The following is an 18,165-nucleotide window of genomic DNA, read 5'->3' on the forward strand; positions in this document are numbered from 1 at the left end:
ATCTCAAATTAGATGCAATGAAAATTGAAGAATTTGATGAAATAGAATGGAATAGATTTCATCATATTCCATTCCGCTTCGTCCATTATTTATAAATCCAAACAACAAAATCTAATTAAATACTACTCCACTCAATTCCATTTCATCAATTCAAACATATCCTTACCGTTTGATGGTCTTCTTGAGCTTTTGGCTCTGAACAAAAGACATTACTCTCAAAAAGAAAATCATTACGTGAAAGATAGAAGCATAAAATATAGGAGATATGATTCTAATTTGTAAAATGAAACGATGAATGTCGTTTTCAATTGTAAATAAAATTAATGGCATCTGTGTAGTTAGCCACCTAGCTACCATAGACAAAACCAGCATGATACGAAACTAATACAATTTTCTTTTAATATTCACGGAGTCAAAAGCTTAGAAAATCAGAGCCATCGAATGACATGCTTTTCTGAAGATCCAACGATGAATATCTACTCAGTAGTAGTTGCAGCATCGTGTCAAGTTAGTGGAATCTAATCCCATTCCTAGTCATACTCACGAATCTTAATGCCGTTTCTTTACTAATGCTAACCAACCACCACACAATTTTTCTTACTTATTCCACCTAAATGTCAATCAAATAATTAAATATAACATCAATATTGTGAACAAATGGTCATGAATTCGAACTCAGGCAATTGGCCCTCTCTGGTTACATAGGATTAGTCTATGCAGTTACGTGCAGAGAATATACTGTTTCTAAAAAAACATCTGAAGAGGTAGTTATATAGAATCTGAGAATCTCAGTACCTTCAACCACAGCTTGTCCATACCATATACTGTCCCACAAACATACCCTTCTCAAATAATATGAATCAAATTATTCCTTCATCACAAAACAAAACTACTTTTTCCTACCTCTTACACCAACTCTGCCCTTAGGAAAGCATACAAAATCCTAATATCTAGGACTTTCTGTTTCATCTCTGTGTCTCTTTTTTCACCATCCTCCCATGCTACTGCCATGTCAACGTTTCATTTGATATATGGCATATGGTTAGTCCTGTCTATGAGATTTAGTATACTTGATGTTTCCACTTCATGTTATCCGTATCAGTTTTTTCGACAAAGCAATCGAAAATTCGAGCAGAAAACTGATAGGTTTTGGAAGTTTAGTGAAATAGATGATAGATGGATTGAAGTCAAACTACCATGTGATTTGGTTCCATGTGTTGATAAAAGTGAAGAAAGATTGGAGCAAGAACATGAGTTGGAAGTGATTCTGCCTTTGAGAAAGAGAATTTCTTTGACAAAAATGTCTGATAGTTCTGTGTGGATCATTGGTGAAAGTGGATTCATCTATGAGAGGTTTTGGAATGGACTTGAATGGGTGATTGCTCCTCATGATTTACCTATTTCACATGGACGTGCAGTTGCAGTTTTTATCATTTCTCAGAAGTTTCTTGCTCTATCTGAATCAGGAAATTTGTATCAGGTTACAGTTATCCTATACATAAGCACTTATATGATAAGCGCTTCTGATCTTGATTATTGACTAACTATTATGTTTTTTGTTTGGCAGATGCATGTGCAGCTTGGTGAAACCTCACAACCAGTTTGGATTGAGTTCACGCATACACTCGATCAAATCTCGGATACTGATTCGATATTTATAAAATCCGGTGTGGTGTCAGATGATAGGAAGTGAGTACCCCCAGTTAAATTTTAGTTTGAGCTTCAATGGATGTTTCGGTAAATTCAACTACTTAGATCATTACTTACCGAATCAATTCTGGTTCCACTACGGAACAAGATATAATTGTATTCCATCATTGCTAAAACCTGTTGTTGATCTCTCTTAATGCCTTGTATGTGTTTGTTGATTTGTCAACAGAAGATGTTATTTCTGTACAAAGAAAGGAACGTTGGTAGAGCTCGCAGAGGTTGAGCCTCCAAGGTAAAAATTCAAGTTTTGAAATAAACATTCATATTGAAGTTCGATAATACTAAGCAAATATTACTAATCCAGGCCTTATTTTGCCATACATATAGAACAGGTGGATAAATCATGGCCAACCAGGTGGAGCAAATGTTGCAGCAATAGCTGATATTGCTTCTTCACGAGAAGTAGTATACACGATAAGGTATGTGTCTGGTTGTGCGTAAAATGTTTGCGTTGCTTGAAGTATTTTGACTTGCAAGTTGAAGATATAGAGAACGAAATTGAAATTTATTGCTCAAATTTTAATGTTATAAACTGCCATGTGGTGATGTAGTTCTGCTGGAGATCTTTATGAATATAACAGTAAATCAAAACCTTCATGGAAGAAGCACATATGGAAAGAAAAAAAGGCACAAGTTTCATCTTTGATACCATCTAAGGGGTGCACTTTACATGGATTAATTGGTGATCATTCTGAATCACTGTTTCTTTTAACCAAGGTACTATAAGCATAAGTATCAAAATTGTAAATGTAAAGTAAAACCATGATATCAAATAGGAAATGTTTCAAGATTAAATTAACTTTGTAAATTACTTGTGTATCTTGAGCATATGTAACTTACTATGAAGCATTGACACGTCAACACTGGTAATAATTTGAGAAAATAGAAAAATTAAGTGCTTCCACTTGTATCAGTGTCCTACACGTACCAGCACGTGTCCGGTACTACATAGTTATCTTGACATTATGTAGAATTCAATTTTAATGGAGATATTTAAGAATTTATTGCTATGACACCATTTTTTCTAAAATATTTGATTATTATATAGGAAGGCACTTTAGTGGAGAGAAGATTACATCAAAGGAAGTGGAAATGGATAGTCCATGGAAATCCACCACATCAAAATTTGACATCTATTACACCATCTTTGAGAGATGATTCTAGTGAAACTTCCATTTCTTTATTCTTCACTACTTCTGTTGGATCTGTTTTTGAGTATCAAATTCCAAAACAATTAGGTCAGTTATCTAATTATGCATAACCTATTTAACTTTATCCATGACAGATACCAACAATTATGTTATTAACTTATTGGAGAACAGAAGACACAATGTCTATAGCACTGTACCTAAGTTTTATTCTTCAAATTATTCATTACATTCTAGATATTGAATTCTTACATGAACACAGGCACTTCTCCAAATAATCAATTTCCCGGAGGAGAATGGATAAGTCATCAGCACCCCTTATATGCAAAAGTGGCAAGAGGTAAATCAGGCTTACCATTACAGGTTGGAAGGATCCTCTTTATACTAGATGATGGTAGAGTTGCAGAATTACATCTAGCAGGACTAGGTGGTGAGAGTGCAGGACCATCAATGCCACAAAACTTTAGAAGAAAAACATCATCAACCAAATATGTTTGGTCCATATTAGATGCACCAGAGAGTGAAGGATGGAATGCAGAATATTGCACAGAAGAGCGCGGACCACGGAATTGTATGACAGGTATAAAAGATGAGTCAAAAGATTCAGGAATCACAAGTTCAGTAACAGGTAGAAGAAAACAGAGCCAAGAAAATCACTATTATTTATCTCTAGGAATAGGAAATGAACTGATTAGTTCTTTAGAAGAAAACAAATACAACCTTCCTGATGATTGGATTAGTAGTAATTTTCGCCTGCGGTTGATGTATGAAGGCAAGTCATTTTTCTTGGTGACAAGTGATGGTTTGATTTTTGAACATGTTTGTATTGAGAGTGTTTGGATATGGCTGAAACATGATAGCTCTACCGAAATGAATGGTATAGTAGGGAACTATAATGGAAGTTTATTCATGGTTGATACTTTTGGGAGTGTGCTTCTTAGAGAATGGAGTGGAAATGAAATAGCATGGAAGAATTGCACTGATATGAGAAGAGGTAAAAATATTGTTGTTGGAGGTCAACCATGGGATAGATTACCAGGTATAGCAAGGAGGGTTACTACTGAGGATTCACTCTTCTTTGTGAGCAAAAATGGACGACTAATGCAGTTCACGGTAGGTAAACAGATGCATGATGAGAAATACTTGCAATGCAAGTTATCTACTTTTAAATTTCTTAGAATACTAGATATCGAATGCAGATATACATGCTACATATGCCAAAAACGAAAATTTAAATGTTTACATGTTCTACATAGGTTTACATGAGGAAATTCAAATGGAAGGATTGCAAAAATCCTCCAAATGTCAAAGTTGCAAACATAGTTGATCAGGAATTGTTCAGGGATAACATAATCTTCGTCACAGGAAGAAACGGACGCTTATACCAATACAACAAAGTAAATGATTTATGGCATGAACATTACCAATCTCAGCATTTGATTCTATCAAATTTTCCTGGAACAGTTATAAGACCAATGTCAAAATCACTCACAGGCTCCATCTTCATGCTTTCAAGAGATGGTGGCCTAGTTGAGTACAACTGGAATACATGGCACGAATGGAACTGGATAGAACATGGAACACCTTATAAAGGTGTAACACTTGTTGGCTCACCTGGTCCTAGCTTTGAAGGGAATCAGTTACTTTTGATTGGTTCAGATGGAAGAGTGTACCTTAGATATATGGAGAAAAATGCATGGAAGTGGAAGGATTGCGGTTTCCCTACTTTAGGAGATAAAACTATTGAAGCAGAAGATAGAGAAGGAGAATTCAATGATGAAGATACTAAAAAAGAGCAGGAGAATCTTGGTGAATTATCAATCTTGAATTGTGATCCTAAGGTAAGTGTTAGTTTGACTAAAATGCAAAAACATAAATTTTATTAGGATTAATAATACATTTAATCTTAAAATTAATGAGATGAAATTGATTTTGAATCTTATATAATACAGGTGAGATCTACAAGACCAATTCCATTTTCAGCTGATTCTGCCATATTTGAACTTAGAGATGGCAGGGTAAGAACCTTAGTTCATTGTGATTTTCAACATAATTAATGTTACATTGAACTTTGAAAACGACGAATAAAAATTGATTTCTTCAACAAAGGTGACGATTAAAAATTAAGATAGTATAATGTGATAAGAAATCATTATCTGGAAGAAAGATTAGTAATGCTAAATCAAAATTTGCTATAGCTAACATAATTACTTGTGGCAGTTGGCAGAGATACAAATTGGAGAGGGGAAAGAATGGGTTTGGTCAAGGATCATTGGTACTCCAAATAGTTTATGCATACAAAATTATTGGATTACAGTGGCATCATCACCATCATGAAAGTGTGTAAAATCTCTTATAAAAAAATGATGAGCCAGAAAAACTTGATGACTTGATGTACAGTATAGACAGTGTAGATTATTCTAACAAAGAAGAAAGAAAAGTACTAGTTATAGCTACAACAGGATGGAGCTGTGCCATCTCTTCACTTGTAAAAGATATGTAAAAATGTAAAAACAAGCTGAGGATATAGCAACAATATATGAATAAGAATATGTCCTCTTCATAATCATGATATAGGTGTTGTGTTTTATGAGATTAATAATTGTAACTTATAGTGTAAATAAGGTTTACATAGATGTGGGACCTTTTTCTTTTGTTATTAGTCCCCTAGTTCTGAGGGTTGGGGTTTGATTAATCTGATTGGTATTTGTTCTATTTATGATTTAAATTTGCATTCTCCTGAACGATTTGTCTTTATAGTATTCGAGAAAATTGAAACTCTTTACAAGAGCAAAGAATTAACTCTTAATCGACTATCCATCTTACTATACGACTATCATTAACTTTGCTATGATGTTGTAGAATATAAGAATCATTGTCAGTTTTGGTTTGATGTTGTAGAATATAAGAATCATTGTCAGTTTTGGTTTGATGTTGTAGGAGTCATTGTCAGTTTTGGTTGTTGCATACTTGATAGATAACTCAATTCAATCTCATGTTAGAGCAACTTGAATAGGATGTTGTTCAATAGGAAAACATGTTATAATACACTCTGATTATGATACTTTTGACGCATTTTTGTCTTCTCTTTAGTTTGAATTATAATTTTGATAATAACATCAATCTACATGAAAAAAAAAACACAACAATCATGACTAAATTATAAGCTACTAGATTTAAGAATTAATTAGGAAATTTTTTATAACCTAATCCTTCGTAGTGATACCTTAAGGCTATGTTTGGATATTATAAAATCAACGAAGCGGAATGGAGCGGAGCAGAGTGAAATGAAGCGGATTGGAGCGGAGCAGAACGAAGATATCATTCCATTGTTTGGAAATTTTAGGACGGAATAAGGTAAGTTGTTCATTCCGCCCAAATCAGAGGGTAAGAAAAATGATGGTAAGTGATGGAATGGAATCCATACCACTCTATTCCGCTCTGTTCCATCTAGGGATGGCAACGGGTCGGGTTGGTGCGGGTTTTACACTACCCAAACCCGCACCGAAATCGGCACCCGAACCCAAACCCAAACCCAAACCCAAAGGGTGTTCGGGTGGCAAAATGACACTCACGCCCACACCCGTTGGGTTCGGGTTTTTTCACCCAAACCCAAACCCGTAACAAAATACATAAAATATATTTTTCATATATATATATATAGGGAGCATTTTTAAATGAGAGATGAGAGGAAGAAATATCAACCATTGGATTCATCAAGAGAGAGAATGTTAATACATTAATGAGGCTATTAATTTCTCTCTCTTGATGAATTCAATAGTTGATATTTCTTTCTCTCATCTCTCATTTAAAAATGCTCTCACTTGATATGCTCCATATATATATATATATATATATATATATATATATATATATATATATATATATATATATATATATATATATATATAAGCGGGTGTGAGTTTCATGTGCGGGTTTCACACTACCCAAACCCGTACCCGAAATATCGGGTGACACCCGAACCCAAACTCAGTCAACTCGAGTTTTCACCCGTTGACTTGGGTTCGGGTGTGGGTGGACCCCGCGTGTTTGGGTCTATTTGCCATCCCTAGTTTGATCTGTTTTTAAATTATCCAAACAATGGAATATCATTTTTTTCATCTAATTCCGCTCCACTCCATCCGGTTCCAACAATCCAAACAAAGCCTAAAAGAAGATATCAAGATTTTGAAGTGAATTTTGAACAGAGTTTCCTAGAAGTGAATTTTGAACATCACAGAAGCCTGACACGGGTGTCCGTGTCAGGAGAGGATCAGAAAAGGAGTTTTTAAGGCTTGGCAGAAGGCTGACACGGGTGCCCGTGTCAGCTGACACGACCCGTGTCAGCAAGTCTCGGACTCAAAAGTGAATTACCATATCCAAGGGGCCAACACGGCCAATTGTGTTGCCTGACACGGCCCGTGTTAGCCAGTGCGATGTTTTGTGTTGATTTTTCTTTAAGAGTTGTTTTGTGGTCCCGAAGGGTATTTTTGGTATTTATTGCAACTGTAAGTGATCTGAGGCTATTAGGCTTCTTTTGGAGAAAGATAAAGACACTTTTTGATCGTACGGAAGAATTGCAGAAGAAAGAATAGATCTCTCAAGGGTTTCGGAGAATGGAGATTTTCAAGAGCAATCGCGATTAAAGATCGAAGCAATCCAAATTTCTTGTAATGTCTAATCTTCTATTTGTATTTTCTTTGAATATTATGAGCGGCTAAACCCCCCAATGCTAGGGGGTGTCCCTGAAATACTATTGTATTGAACCTAATTTCCTTTACGTTATGAAATCATTATGTGTGTGAACCTATTTGATTGTGCAAAATGTTTAATGCTTTATCTATCAGACCAATAGATTTTGATTTACGATTAAGGTTTAGGTCGAACAAACCTCCTTATCGATGTTTGCACAACAATATTATGGTTGTTATTGCTTAGGAATAAGGATTCACCGTATTAACCATAATATTCTTGATAAATTATATATTGCTAGATAACATCTTGAATGACTAAGGAATTAGGATACAAGATGAGTATCAAAGGTTTTCCGCTAAGGAATTAGGGAAAATTACTCTTGAGATTCGGTAATGGTTCATGCACACTGATATTTCGTAAATAAAGATTAAAGGTTGGTGCAAGGCAATTCATACACCTTGCCTAGCATGGTCTCTCATATCGTTCAACAAGTCAATTTTACGCTTTGTTTTTAATTTGTTGTCGTTAATCATTATTTCACAACAATCACCAAAACTCTTCATGTTCTTTTGTTCAATCAAGTAATTATAATAACTCATATTTCCTACGCCGCCCTCGAGATCGATACTTGGTATTAACCCCTATTATTACTACATCGGTGAAAATAGCACACTTGATATTTTTCCGAACAGAGACTCTTGGTTGGAGGGAGTGGATGAGATTAGGTTTGAGGTGGCTAGATTTTTCACTCGGTAATTTTTGGAACCTACGGTTGATCGCACTTGGATGGGGTCAATTTTTCATCTCTTTCTTCAATAAATAATATTTCCCTCAATTTTCCTTTTATTCATAGAGATTGATCTTGCGGTCTTCCATTGTGTTGTAAATAAGAGCCCTAACCTTGATAGTTTTAACTTCTCCTTCTTCAAAAAAAATTGGCCTCTGCTTCGAGAAATTTTTTGTTTATGTTTGAACATTTTTACTGCATGGCATCTCTCCCCTGTAATTTCTCCTCTATTTTTGTCACTCATATCCTAAGATGGATTCACATACTAGTTTGGGAGACTTTTGTCCTATTTCCTTGGTCAAATATCTCTCTATAAATTGATGAAGAAGGTTGTGGTTTATATATTAGCAAAAGTCATAGATAAACTTATATCGTCTAACCAATCAAAAAAATTGAAAGGACGTCTTTTGGTTGATGGCATTGTAGTTGTGAATGAGCTAGTTGGCCTTGTTGAGAAAACCAATAAAGGTGTCTTGTTTTCAAGGTTGATTTAGAAAAAGTCTATGACTCTGTTAGCTGGAATGTCCTTATGTTCTCTGAGAATATGGCTAATTTGGTTAATGGGTCACCAACTGAGGAGATCAGTATTTAGATGGGCATGAAACAAGGAGACTCGCCTGCCCGTATAACACCCCGATTAATTTAATTAATTCCTTGTAATTAAATTGTGTGTTGTTTGGTGTTTCGGTGTGTTAGAGGACCCTTCGGTGTAGGGTGGTAACCTTAGAAACTATAAATAGAGGTGTTGGGGGTGTGTGAGCAAAAGTGTAGAAACATGAAGTGGAAGGAGAGTGTTATCACTATAATTATTTAAATTATAAATTATTTAGATAAAATATTAGTAGTAATTGAATTAAATATATAATTAGTTGGAATATTATTTATTTATTTTGTTTGGATTAATAATAATACTATTATAATAAGAGAAATAAGGAATTGGTGAGGTAGAAGTGTTAGTACGTGAAAAAGAGAAGAAATGAGGAGAAAGAGTAGAGAGAAAGCTATGGCTCAAGGGAAGACTCCATTGTTAGAGGTTGAAGAACTCATTGCAAAAAATACCAAAGTAAGGGCGGGGTTCTAATTCTATAAGGGTTTGCATAATGATTTGTGGGTTGGGATTTTGATTGTTCTTGTTGGAATGTTTCTTCACAATGTTATGAACTTTATAATTGTATGATCATGATATGTTGTTGTGTGTTGAGTTGATTTGTGTGATTATGCAATTATGTGATGCATTTGATGAATTGGGTGCTATTAGAATGTTGTTATCGATGTATTTGAATAGGAATCAGAATCTAAAACTTGAGCATATGAATTGTATGAGAATTTGGGGTTATGGGATGGTTGAAAAAGTTATTTTCGTGTCAAAAGCAGCAGAAAAGTGATTCTATTACAGGCGTAATTGGTTACGAGTTTTGGTGTAACCGGTTACGCTATTGAAAAATGGGTTTACAGACTGGTTTCGAGTTTGTAACCGGTTACGAGGTTTGGCGTAACCGGTTACCACTTGAAAAAATGAGTTTTTGGGCTATTTTCGAGGCCGTAACCGGCTACGGGTTATGGCGTAATCAGTTACCGTTGTTCTGACATAATTTTGTAAAACTTCATAAATTCATAAATTGAGCTTCGGGTGTTTGATTGAGGCCCCGTTCGAAGCATTAGAAAGCTGATGCAATGTACTTTCATTTAAAAATAATTTCACTTTCTTAAAATGATTTAAATGACGTGTGACGGTGTTGTATGGTACGGTGTGGAATATGCGTGAATACATTGTTGTTGCTTGCTATATTATTATAGTGTTGTTGCAGGATGTTTATAGCGTGTGGTTGGTGTATGGGGGCCAGCATTGGTGTGGTACATTAACTAAGGTGAAGGTCATTGTACATTGTTGTTTTTGTTGTTGTTGCATGTCTATTATGTATCATACATCATGGTGTTTGGATGGTGGTCCATTTTGGTGAGCCTCAATCCTATTGTAGGGATTGAGTGTGAGTAGTTGGTTCCAAGTGAGAATCAGTGAAGCGTTACTGTCGCTACCGCAAAAATTAACAGAGTCGCCACTAACATATTTATCCAGAAAAGAAAGGGAATGCCAGCAAACCACGAAATAAAACAACGATCTCACGACCATAGATAAAGGGTAAGGGAGTCGGTTACGCGAGGGGAAGGTGTTAGCACCTCTCGCGCCCATCGTACTCGATGATATCCACGCCTGTGTCTAAAACTATGGGTGTGTAACAAATCTACGCTAATCTGGACTAAATTGAATGCAGAATGTAGGGAAAAGAAAGAGTTATACTCGCACGGACCCTGCCCCGCTGCCTATGTATCCTTTTTGAGGAATCAGAGGTACCGTAGCTCGGCTAACTAGTTTCTGTTTGTTTTTTGTTTTTTAGGTGAATGAGTTACATTCGCACTCCGCTGCTCGACCTTTGGAGGCTTATGCTTGGGAATGGAGCGGAAATAACAAGCTCTTAAGAAAAGAAAATCAAAGAGTTGGTTTGTGTTTTAAAGAATTCATGAGGAAAACCTAAGCTAAGGGGGAAAGCTTGCTACCTAATGTTATCATACAAAGGATACAGGTATAAACTAAACTAGCAACCTACGAGGAAAAGGGAAGGCAAACCAAAGTATCACACAAACGAGCTCCGCTCGTTAATCAAACAAAACCCACGACACTGGCCGAGTGGTAGAAAAGCGGTCCCGCCATAGCCAAGGGGAGCGAATCACCCGAGTCAACCAAGCATTAGACCTCGCAAAAATGATCGGGCCATAGACAAGAGGAGCGAGTCCCTCTCAGCAACCAAGTTGTCACGGATCTGAAAGGAAAACGGTGCGTGCGTACACTGAGCGTCAACGTCGATCAACGTGAGATATAGGAAGTGCGGGAGTCCGGTTGCATGAACCATTTTCCTGACATACTCGATAACAAGATCTTGAGCTGGTTCGGAAGCAAGCGACGCGTAGCGTGCGCATACCGAACGGACTCGATGAGACTGGGCGGGCGTTGATTGCTAACCCTTTCTGCATGCCTTCTATGAGGACTTAACGGAGTGCCATATTACACCGTGACTCCCTGCCGCAAAGCACAAATATAAACACACCAACAAAAACAGAGCCTCTTTCGAGGGCTTGGCCAGATGCATGTCTAGGTCCTACTTCTCATGTTAAAGGATGATGCGAGAAAGCGATAAAGTGCGATAGAAATAAAATGAAACGGAATCAATACCGAACGGATGATGATCCGTAAACTAAAGCGAAGATAGCAAGGACACAGGATCCCGCGAGTGAGCTAGCAAAGCAAAATCAAATAGACAGCACGCCGATTAGCCATGAAAGCACACAAAGGTCGACATGCGCGTCGAGCATAATCACAATACACATGCAAGAGGAACAAGCTAACCAAATAAGAAGATATAAAGTAATAGAGACGTGTCTCCAGAATGAGAACACAAAGGGAGTGAATGAAATCGTATCCCGTAAGTAAAGCGGGACACTCACATAAAAAGCATCGATCGGTGACCGTCCATAAACCTCGCACACTAGCACATAAGTTAGAGATAACAATATATCGCAATCGGAATTGCGTTATTGTACCACAAGCTAAACCGAAAATGGATAACAATATAAGATGCGGAAATATGAAATATGTAACCAAAACAGAACGGAGATGACATACGCAAGAAAGTATAAGAAAACACGTCAAACACACATCACAACGAAACGACAATCACACACGAGTAAACGCGCATAAAAACACACCGGAAGCGAGCCAAAATACAATCATGAAGGACATAAAATTCAGAAAGATAAATCAATCCATCAGAAAGTACATTTTACAATCTTTTCAATGATACAAAGAACGCGCGAAACGGGGTTACGAGTCAAAATATATGAAATTTTGAAGTTAGAAACAAAACACACAGTCGTAACCGGTTACGAACTGGAGCATAACCGGTTACGCTGCGAACAGAAGCAAAAGGAGGGAAAAACACGGGTTCGTAACCGGTTACGGCCAGGAGCGTAACTGGTTACGCTGTACACATAAAGCAAAAGTATAGGCAAAAAACAAGCTTGTAATCGGTTACGTCCTGGAGCGTAACCGGTTACGCTATTCACAAAAACAGCATAACAAGGCAAACACGGGTTCGTAACCGGTTACGGCCTGAAGCGTAACCGGTTACGCTGAGCACAGAGTAAAAAAACAGCAAAATCAACATTCCAAGCACTTCAAACATGCATCCATCAAGAATTATGATCAAGCACGAATTAAACTCGATTTGCACAACGTTATGAACATCAAACCACCACAATTAGGCATCAATCCACATATACTTCAAGTAAACATCATTGATTATCAAATAATAAGTTCGTGCGAGCATTAGATCGAACACATAGTGCACCAAACTTGTATCAACGTGCAATTTGTAAGAAAAGTATAAATGAATCTAACATTTAATCATCATCAACATCAATTAAGCATAATAAACAACTAGATCTAGCATTCAAATCATGTTAACATCAACAATTGAGCACTTAATTCAAGGTTCAAGGCTTACCGGATGAAAATCTAAACCGACGCGCGAACACGGACGTGACACGAACGCGACGCGAACACGAACGAAATCGAAAAGCGAATCCGGAGAGAAATAAGAGAGTGATGCGCATGAGCTAATGGAGATAGAGGCGAATCCGAACTCGAGATCTTGATTTTCAATCCATGTCGCCCTTGATTCTTGAAGAAGGTTGATGAATATTGATGAAAGTTTTATAGAATTTGTGGTTTTGATCTTTGAAAGTTGAGAGAGAATTGAGAGAAAGTGTTTGTAAAAAAATTGGTGAATCGAAGTTATGAGAGAATGTGAAGGAAAATAACTTATATAGTGTGAGTGAGGAACGTCCAAAATGCCCTTAATTATCTCTTTTTTGGCTCATTTTTTAAGGAAACTCAGTTCAGCTCTGAATTCCGGAACGAAACCAATTCCATTGCGAAGATGACCAAATTCGTGACTCGTAGCCGCGAGAATCGTCTCAATCCGATAAGCGATGATGAAATTACGCGCGTTTGAATGACGAGAAACGCCGATTCATCTGGCGCGACTGTGCAGAATTTTGTGAGTACCACTCAAAGAATTCGATAAAACTCCATCTTCGGCTCAAAATCTGAACAAGCATGTGTTACGAGGAATCGAAGCTAACAAAATTTCTGAGAAAATGCCGCTGTAATGGACTTCGTACGATAAAAATCGAAGAAGCTATGAATTTTCAACCTTGGCGCGACATACTCGAAAACGCACTTTTTACCGAAAGATTGCGACATTCTTCAACATGTTGGGAATTTTCAGTGCACAATTGGCCTTCGGTCCGAACATATGAAATCTCGATAATGATAACATGGAGCTCTAGTTAAATTTTCGAGCGAATCCGACGAACATATTATGAGATATGAATTTTCCGAGGCCCGAAACCATACATTCAGCACCATTTTTCACTGCGAAATCTCTAGTAATTTGTAAATCTGACAACCTTCCTCAAAGAACTGTATTCCGAGCCGAACACAAAAATTGTAGATATCATCGAAACAGTCGAGGCCTCGCGGTAACTCCACCCATACCACCTTCCAGATAATACTTGTGAATTTTTCATATTTTCACTGTTTAAACCATTTTTCACATTGCGCTTCTTTAAAACCACCAGAACTTTTCATTGATTTTCTTCAATTTTTGAATGACGAAATAAACGTCATTATTAACTTATAGCTCAAATAAAGAGGACAAATTTTGGGGTGCAACAGTTACCTATGATAATGGTAACAATTTTGGGGGATCATGAAGAATATGTAAAAGATCAGAGTGATATTGAGCAACTCCCGGAGTGGAAAACCATGCTGGGCAGTAGGAAATTCCACAAGAAGGATGTTTACCTTGGCCTACTAGGAGACAACCACAATGTATTTTGGAGATCTGTGATGTATGGGAACATGACAAGGCCTAAAGAAATGCACACCTTATGGATGGCGTGCCATTCTAAATTAGCAACAAAGGAGAGACTAATGTGTTTGGTTTACTGTCTAGCAATGACTATTGTTTTCGCAAGTTACTTGATACTCAAGATCATTTATTTTTCATCTGCCAGACAATGCATAATGTTTGGAAAAGCATCTTGAGGTGGATTGGAGATCCCCACAACCCAAAAGGATGGAAAGAGGATCTTTTGTGGATTATTTCAGTTTGCAAGAAAAAAGGGTGGCGAAATAGAATTGTGCAGTGTGCTTTCACGGAGACAGTCCATGAATGTTGGTTGTATAGGAACCAAGTGTGTTTTGGCAAGCAAATGGAGCAACAAGGAGTCATTCATAAGATTATGGATGATGTTGTTTTTAGATGTTGAGTTAACCCTGAATTCATAGACCATATAGGTTACCTTCTTCTACCTTGATGGTTGTTGTTTGTAGCTTTGAACCTTAGATAGTTGGATCCTTTGGATCACTTGCTTGTATTGAGATTTTTGAGTCTATCAATAAATTTATATTTTGATTAAAAAATATGGCTTATACATGAGGGGTAGGGTAAATGAGTCATTAACCTCCAATAGAATTAATGGATTTTGTTGAGAATCCTGAATTTGACGATCCTATGTAATTTTATGTTGTCATACTCATGAGTAGAGTTGTAAAAATGGGCCTGACCCAATTAATAATTTAACGCGGGTCGGACCGCAAAATATCTTACAAAAACACGACCCTATCTTTTTTGGTCAGCCCATCGGACCTATGTTTTTTATGGGTCGGGCCAAATGGGCTTAAGGCTGGCCCATAAGATAAAATATGATTGCATAAATGTGTTTTTAAGTGATTAAGAAAAGTTAAAGAGGATGAAGATCTATTTTCAAGATGATGTGCTCAAGGAAATGGTTGTGAGATGAAGAGAAAATTTGATAAGTGTTGGTGATGATATTAAGTTACTTTGTACTTTTACATGGATGTTTTTTGTGGTTTTCATATATATATATATATATATATATATATATATATATATATATATATATATATATATATATATATATATAAGTGTGTGTGTGTGTGTATAGGAGGAGGGATATTCTTACTCCAAGAGTAAGTTATCAAGACTTACTGCATATCTTGACCATTAATTCTTCTCAACCTAATGGTTAAAATTAATAAGTATTAGTTTTCTCTCTCCACATTTAATCACTTATTAATTTTAACCATTAGGTTGAAAAGAATTAATGGTCAAGATGTGAAGTAAGTCTTGATAACTTACTTCTGGAGTAAGAATATATATATATATATATATATATATATATATATATATATATATATATATATATATATATATATATATATATATATACTTACTCCAAATCGATACCATTAAAGAGGGTTATATTTACTCCAAGAGTAAGTTATTATAACTTACTCCAAATCTAGACCATTGATTCTTTTCAATTTAGTGGTTAAAAATAATAAGTAATTAAATATGGAGAGAGAAAACTATTACTTATTATTTTTAACCATTAGATTGAGAAGAATCAATGGTCTAGATTTGGAGTAAGTTATAATAACTTGCTCCTGGAGTAAATATAACCCCTCTCTCTCTCTCTCTATCTCTCTATCTCTCTATCTCTCTCTCTCTATATCTCTCTCTCTCTCTCTCTCTCTCTCTCTATATATATATATATATATATATATATATATATATATATATATATATATATCTATATTAATTTAATGAATATTTTAAATACCACTTAACTAAGTTTATGATGAGTCTCTACTTATGTTATGTAGCTTTTATCCATTACATTTTTTTCTATAAAATTAAGACTAATATTGAAATATGGATCGGGCTGGCCCATCGGGCTGCACGGGCCTTTGAAAAATTGGTCGAGCTCATTTTTGTAGTCCATTAAGCAATCGGGTCGGATCGGACAATTTAAATATCTTGGCCCGCTGGGCCGGGCCGATCCATTTGACAGCTCTAGTCATGAGTGTTGAATTTTTATTTGCCAATGTGTGAATACAGTTATGTTTATGTGTGTTCATATATTTTCCACCATTGATGATGTTTGAAGGTTTTAGGGAGTTATGAAAGTATAGAAATTCATGATTATGCTTGTTAAACTGTTAAATTTGATGTTAATTGATGAAGATGTGATGTGACTATAGTAGCAAATTGGTTTACAGATTTAAAAACTCAAATATGCTATTTTGGGTGTTTGGGAGGGGTTTATGAGTTAAATGATTCAGATGCACGTATTTAGAAGTGGAATTTTTGGAAAAGTTATAAGCGACAATCGATTGGTCCAGTGGTGCAATCGATTAGTTCACCTTCAAAAATGCAATTTTGAAAAACAAAAACCTGGGTCGATTGATTAGGGCTTAGGCACAATCCATTGGTCCATCAATTTTTTTTGAAAAATACATAACAGAGAACTGAGACAAGCGGTTGACTCATGTGAATTTTTTACAAATTGTCTAGTATCAATCTATTGGTCCGCGGCGACAATCTATTTGTTCCCTGAGCGTTTTTGCCATAACTTTTTATCTGTGGGTCTAATTAATGAGTTCTTTAAAGCGTTAGAGAGGAAACACGTAGAGCTACATCATAGTAGATTGATTTAATAGTTTAGGGGTAGTTATATGGCTACTGTAGAGATATTTGTGTGTATTGTTTAGTTAAAAGTGAGTTACATATATGTGAATTAATAATTGTATTGCGTTGAATTATTATATGTGCTTGAGTTGTGTTGCTATGTTGAGTATTGTATTGAGTTATTGTGTTAATCTAGAAGAGGGGATTATGCGAGTTTTCCAGTGCATGTATGTTAGGATCATGAGAGGGGTCTTAACGCTTTGGAATATTTTAACACGTTCATACATCCATCTTCCGTTATGTCAAGAGGCAGGTTGCTAGTTCTGAGAGGGGTCTAGTATCTTGTCCCATGGTCAGAGAGAGGGCTCATGGGTTTAGAGAGGGGACCTAGTTCGTGAGTTAACCATTGTTGAGTTGGTACCACATGCATAGAGTTACATCGAGTTGCATAGAGTTACATTCTGAGGATGAGTTGCACAATGAGATAAATGCATGATAATGATGTTGCGTGTAATTAGTGTGTGAATTCTATGTGAATGAGGTGTGATTAATGAGTTGGTGTGAAAACACTTTCAATCTACTATGATTGAGATTATGTAAGAGTATGTTATGTGTTGAGTATCCTACTTTGCAATATATGTCTGTTATTATTGAATGTGATTTCTCACCCCTTCTATTTGAATGTTTCCTTTACATAAGTATTGTGCAGATACGTAAGAGTAAAGTCGCTGATGTGAGTGGAAGCTAGCTCCTGGAGCTATTTCTTTTAGTTTCTTTGTTTTAGCTTTGGTTATGTGTAACGCTAGGGAGCGATTTCTTTATTTTATGTTGAGATTTCTGAGAGAAAATATGTGCTATTGTATTTTAAGTTTTGATGAGATTTCACTTATGATTCTAACTATGCCATAATGTGAAATGGGAGTTTAAATTGATTAATGCATATTTTATTGTGAGAAATTCCGCTGAGATTTCTGAGAGACAATGTATGCTCTTAATTTTTTAATTAAAAAAAGTTAATTCAAATATGTATATGCAAACATACCTTAAAATCACTTTGTAGATACATATCTTAATAAACCTTTAAATAAAATGAAGAATTGGTGCGTTCAGAAATATATTTATGAATACATGTGACATTTTATAAATTTCGCACGAGATGTAAAAGAAGTTATAAAGGTGCAATGAGAATTTTTTTTATTCCATTACTTCT

The 18,165-nt window shown here is 35.9% G+C and overlaps 1 protein-coding gene across 1 annotated transcript; it reads left to right on the forward strand.

Annotated features, from left to right (window-relative positions):
- The first annotated feature begins 605 nt into the window (after positions 1 to 605).
- On the forward strand, positions 606 to 5,553 carry LOC131602262 (uncharacterized). The gene is made up of 10 exons (XM_058874337.1): positions 606 to 1,480; positions 1,568 to 1,689; positions 1,880 to 1,942; positions 2,043 to 2,129; positions 2,262 to 2,427; positions 2,759 to 2,948; positions 3,121 to 3,971; positions 4,115 to 4,699; positions 4,811 to 4,876; positions 5,079 to 5,553. The coding sequence occupies exons 1-10, from the start codon at positions 1,010 to 1,012 to the stop codon at positions 5,193 to 5,195; spliced, it is 2,718 nt and encodes a 905-aa protein (XP_058730320.1). The 5' UTR covers positions 606 to 1,009; the 3' UTR covers positions 5,196 to 5,553.
- Positions 5,554 to 18,165: the final 12,612 nt, after the last annotated feature.

This window comes from Vicia villosa, linkage group LG5, assembly GCF_029867415.1.
Source record: "Vicia villosa cultivar HV-30 ecotype Madison, WI linkage group LG5, Vvil1.0, whole genome shotgun sequence".
Lineage (NCBI taxonomy): Eukaryota > Viridiplantae > Streptophyta > Magnoliopsida > Fabales > Fabaceae > Vicia > Vicia villosa.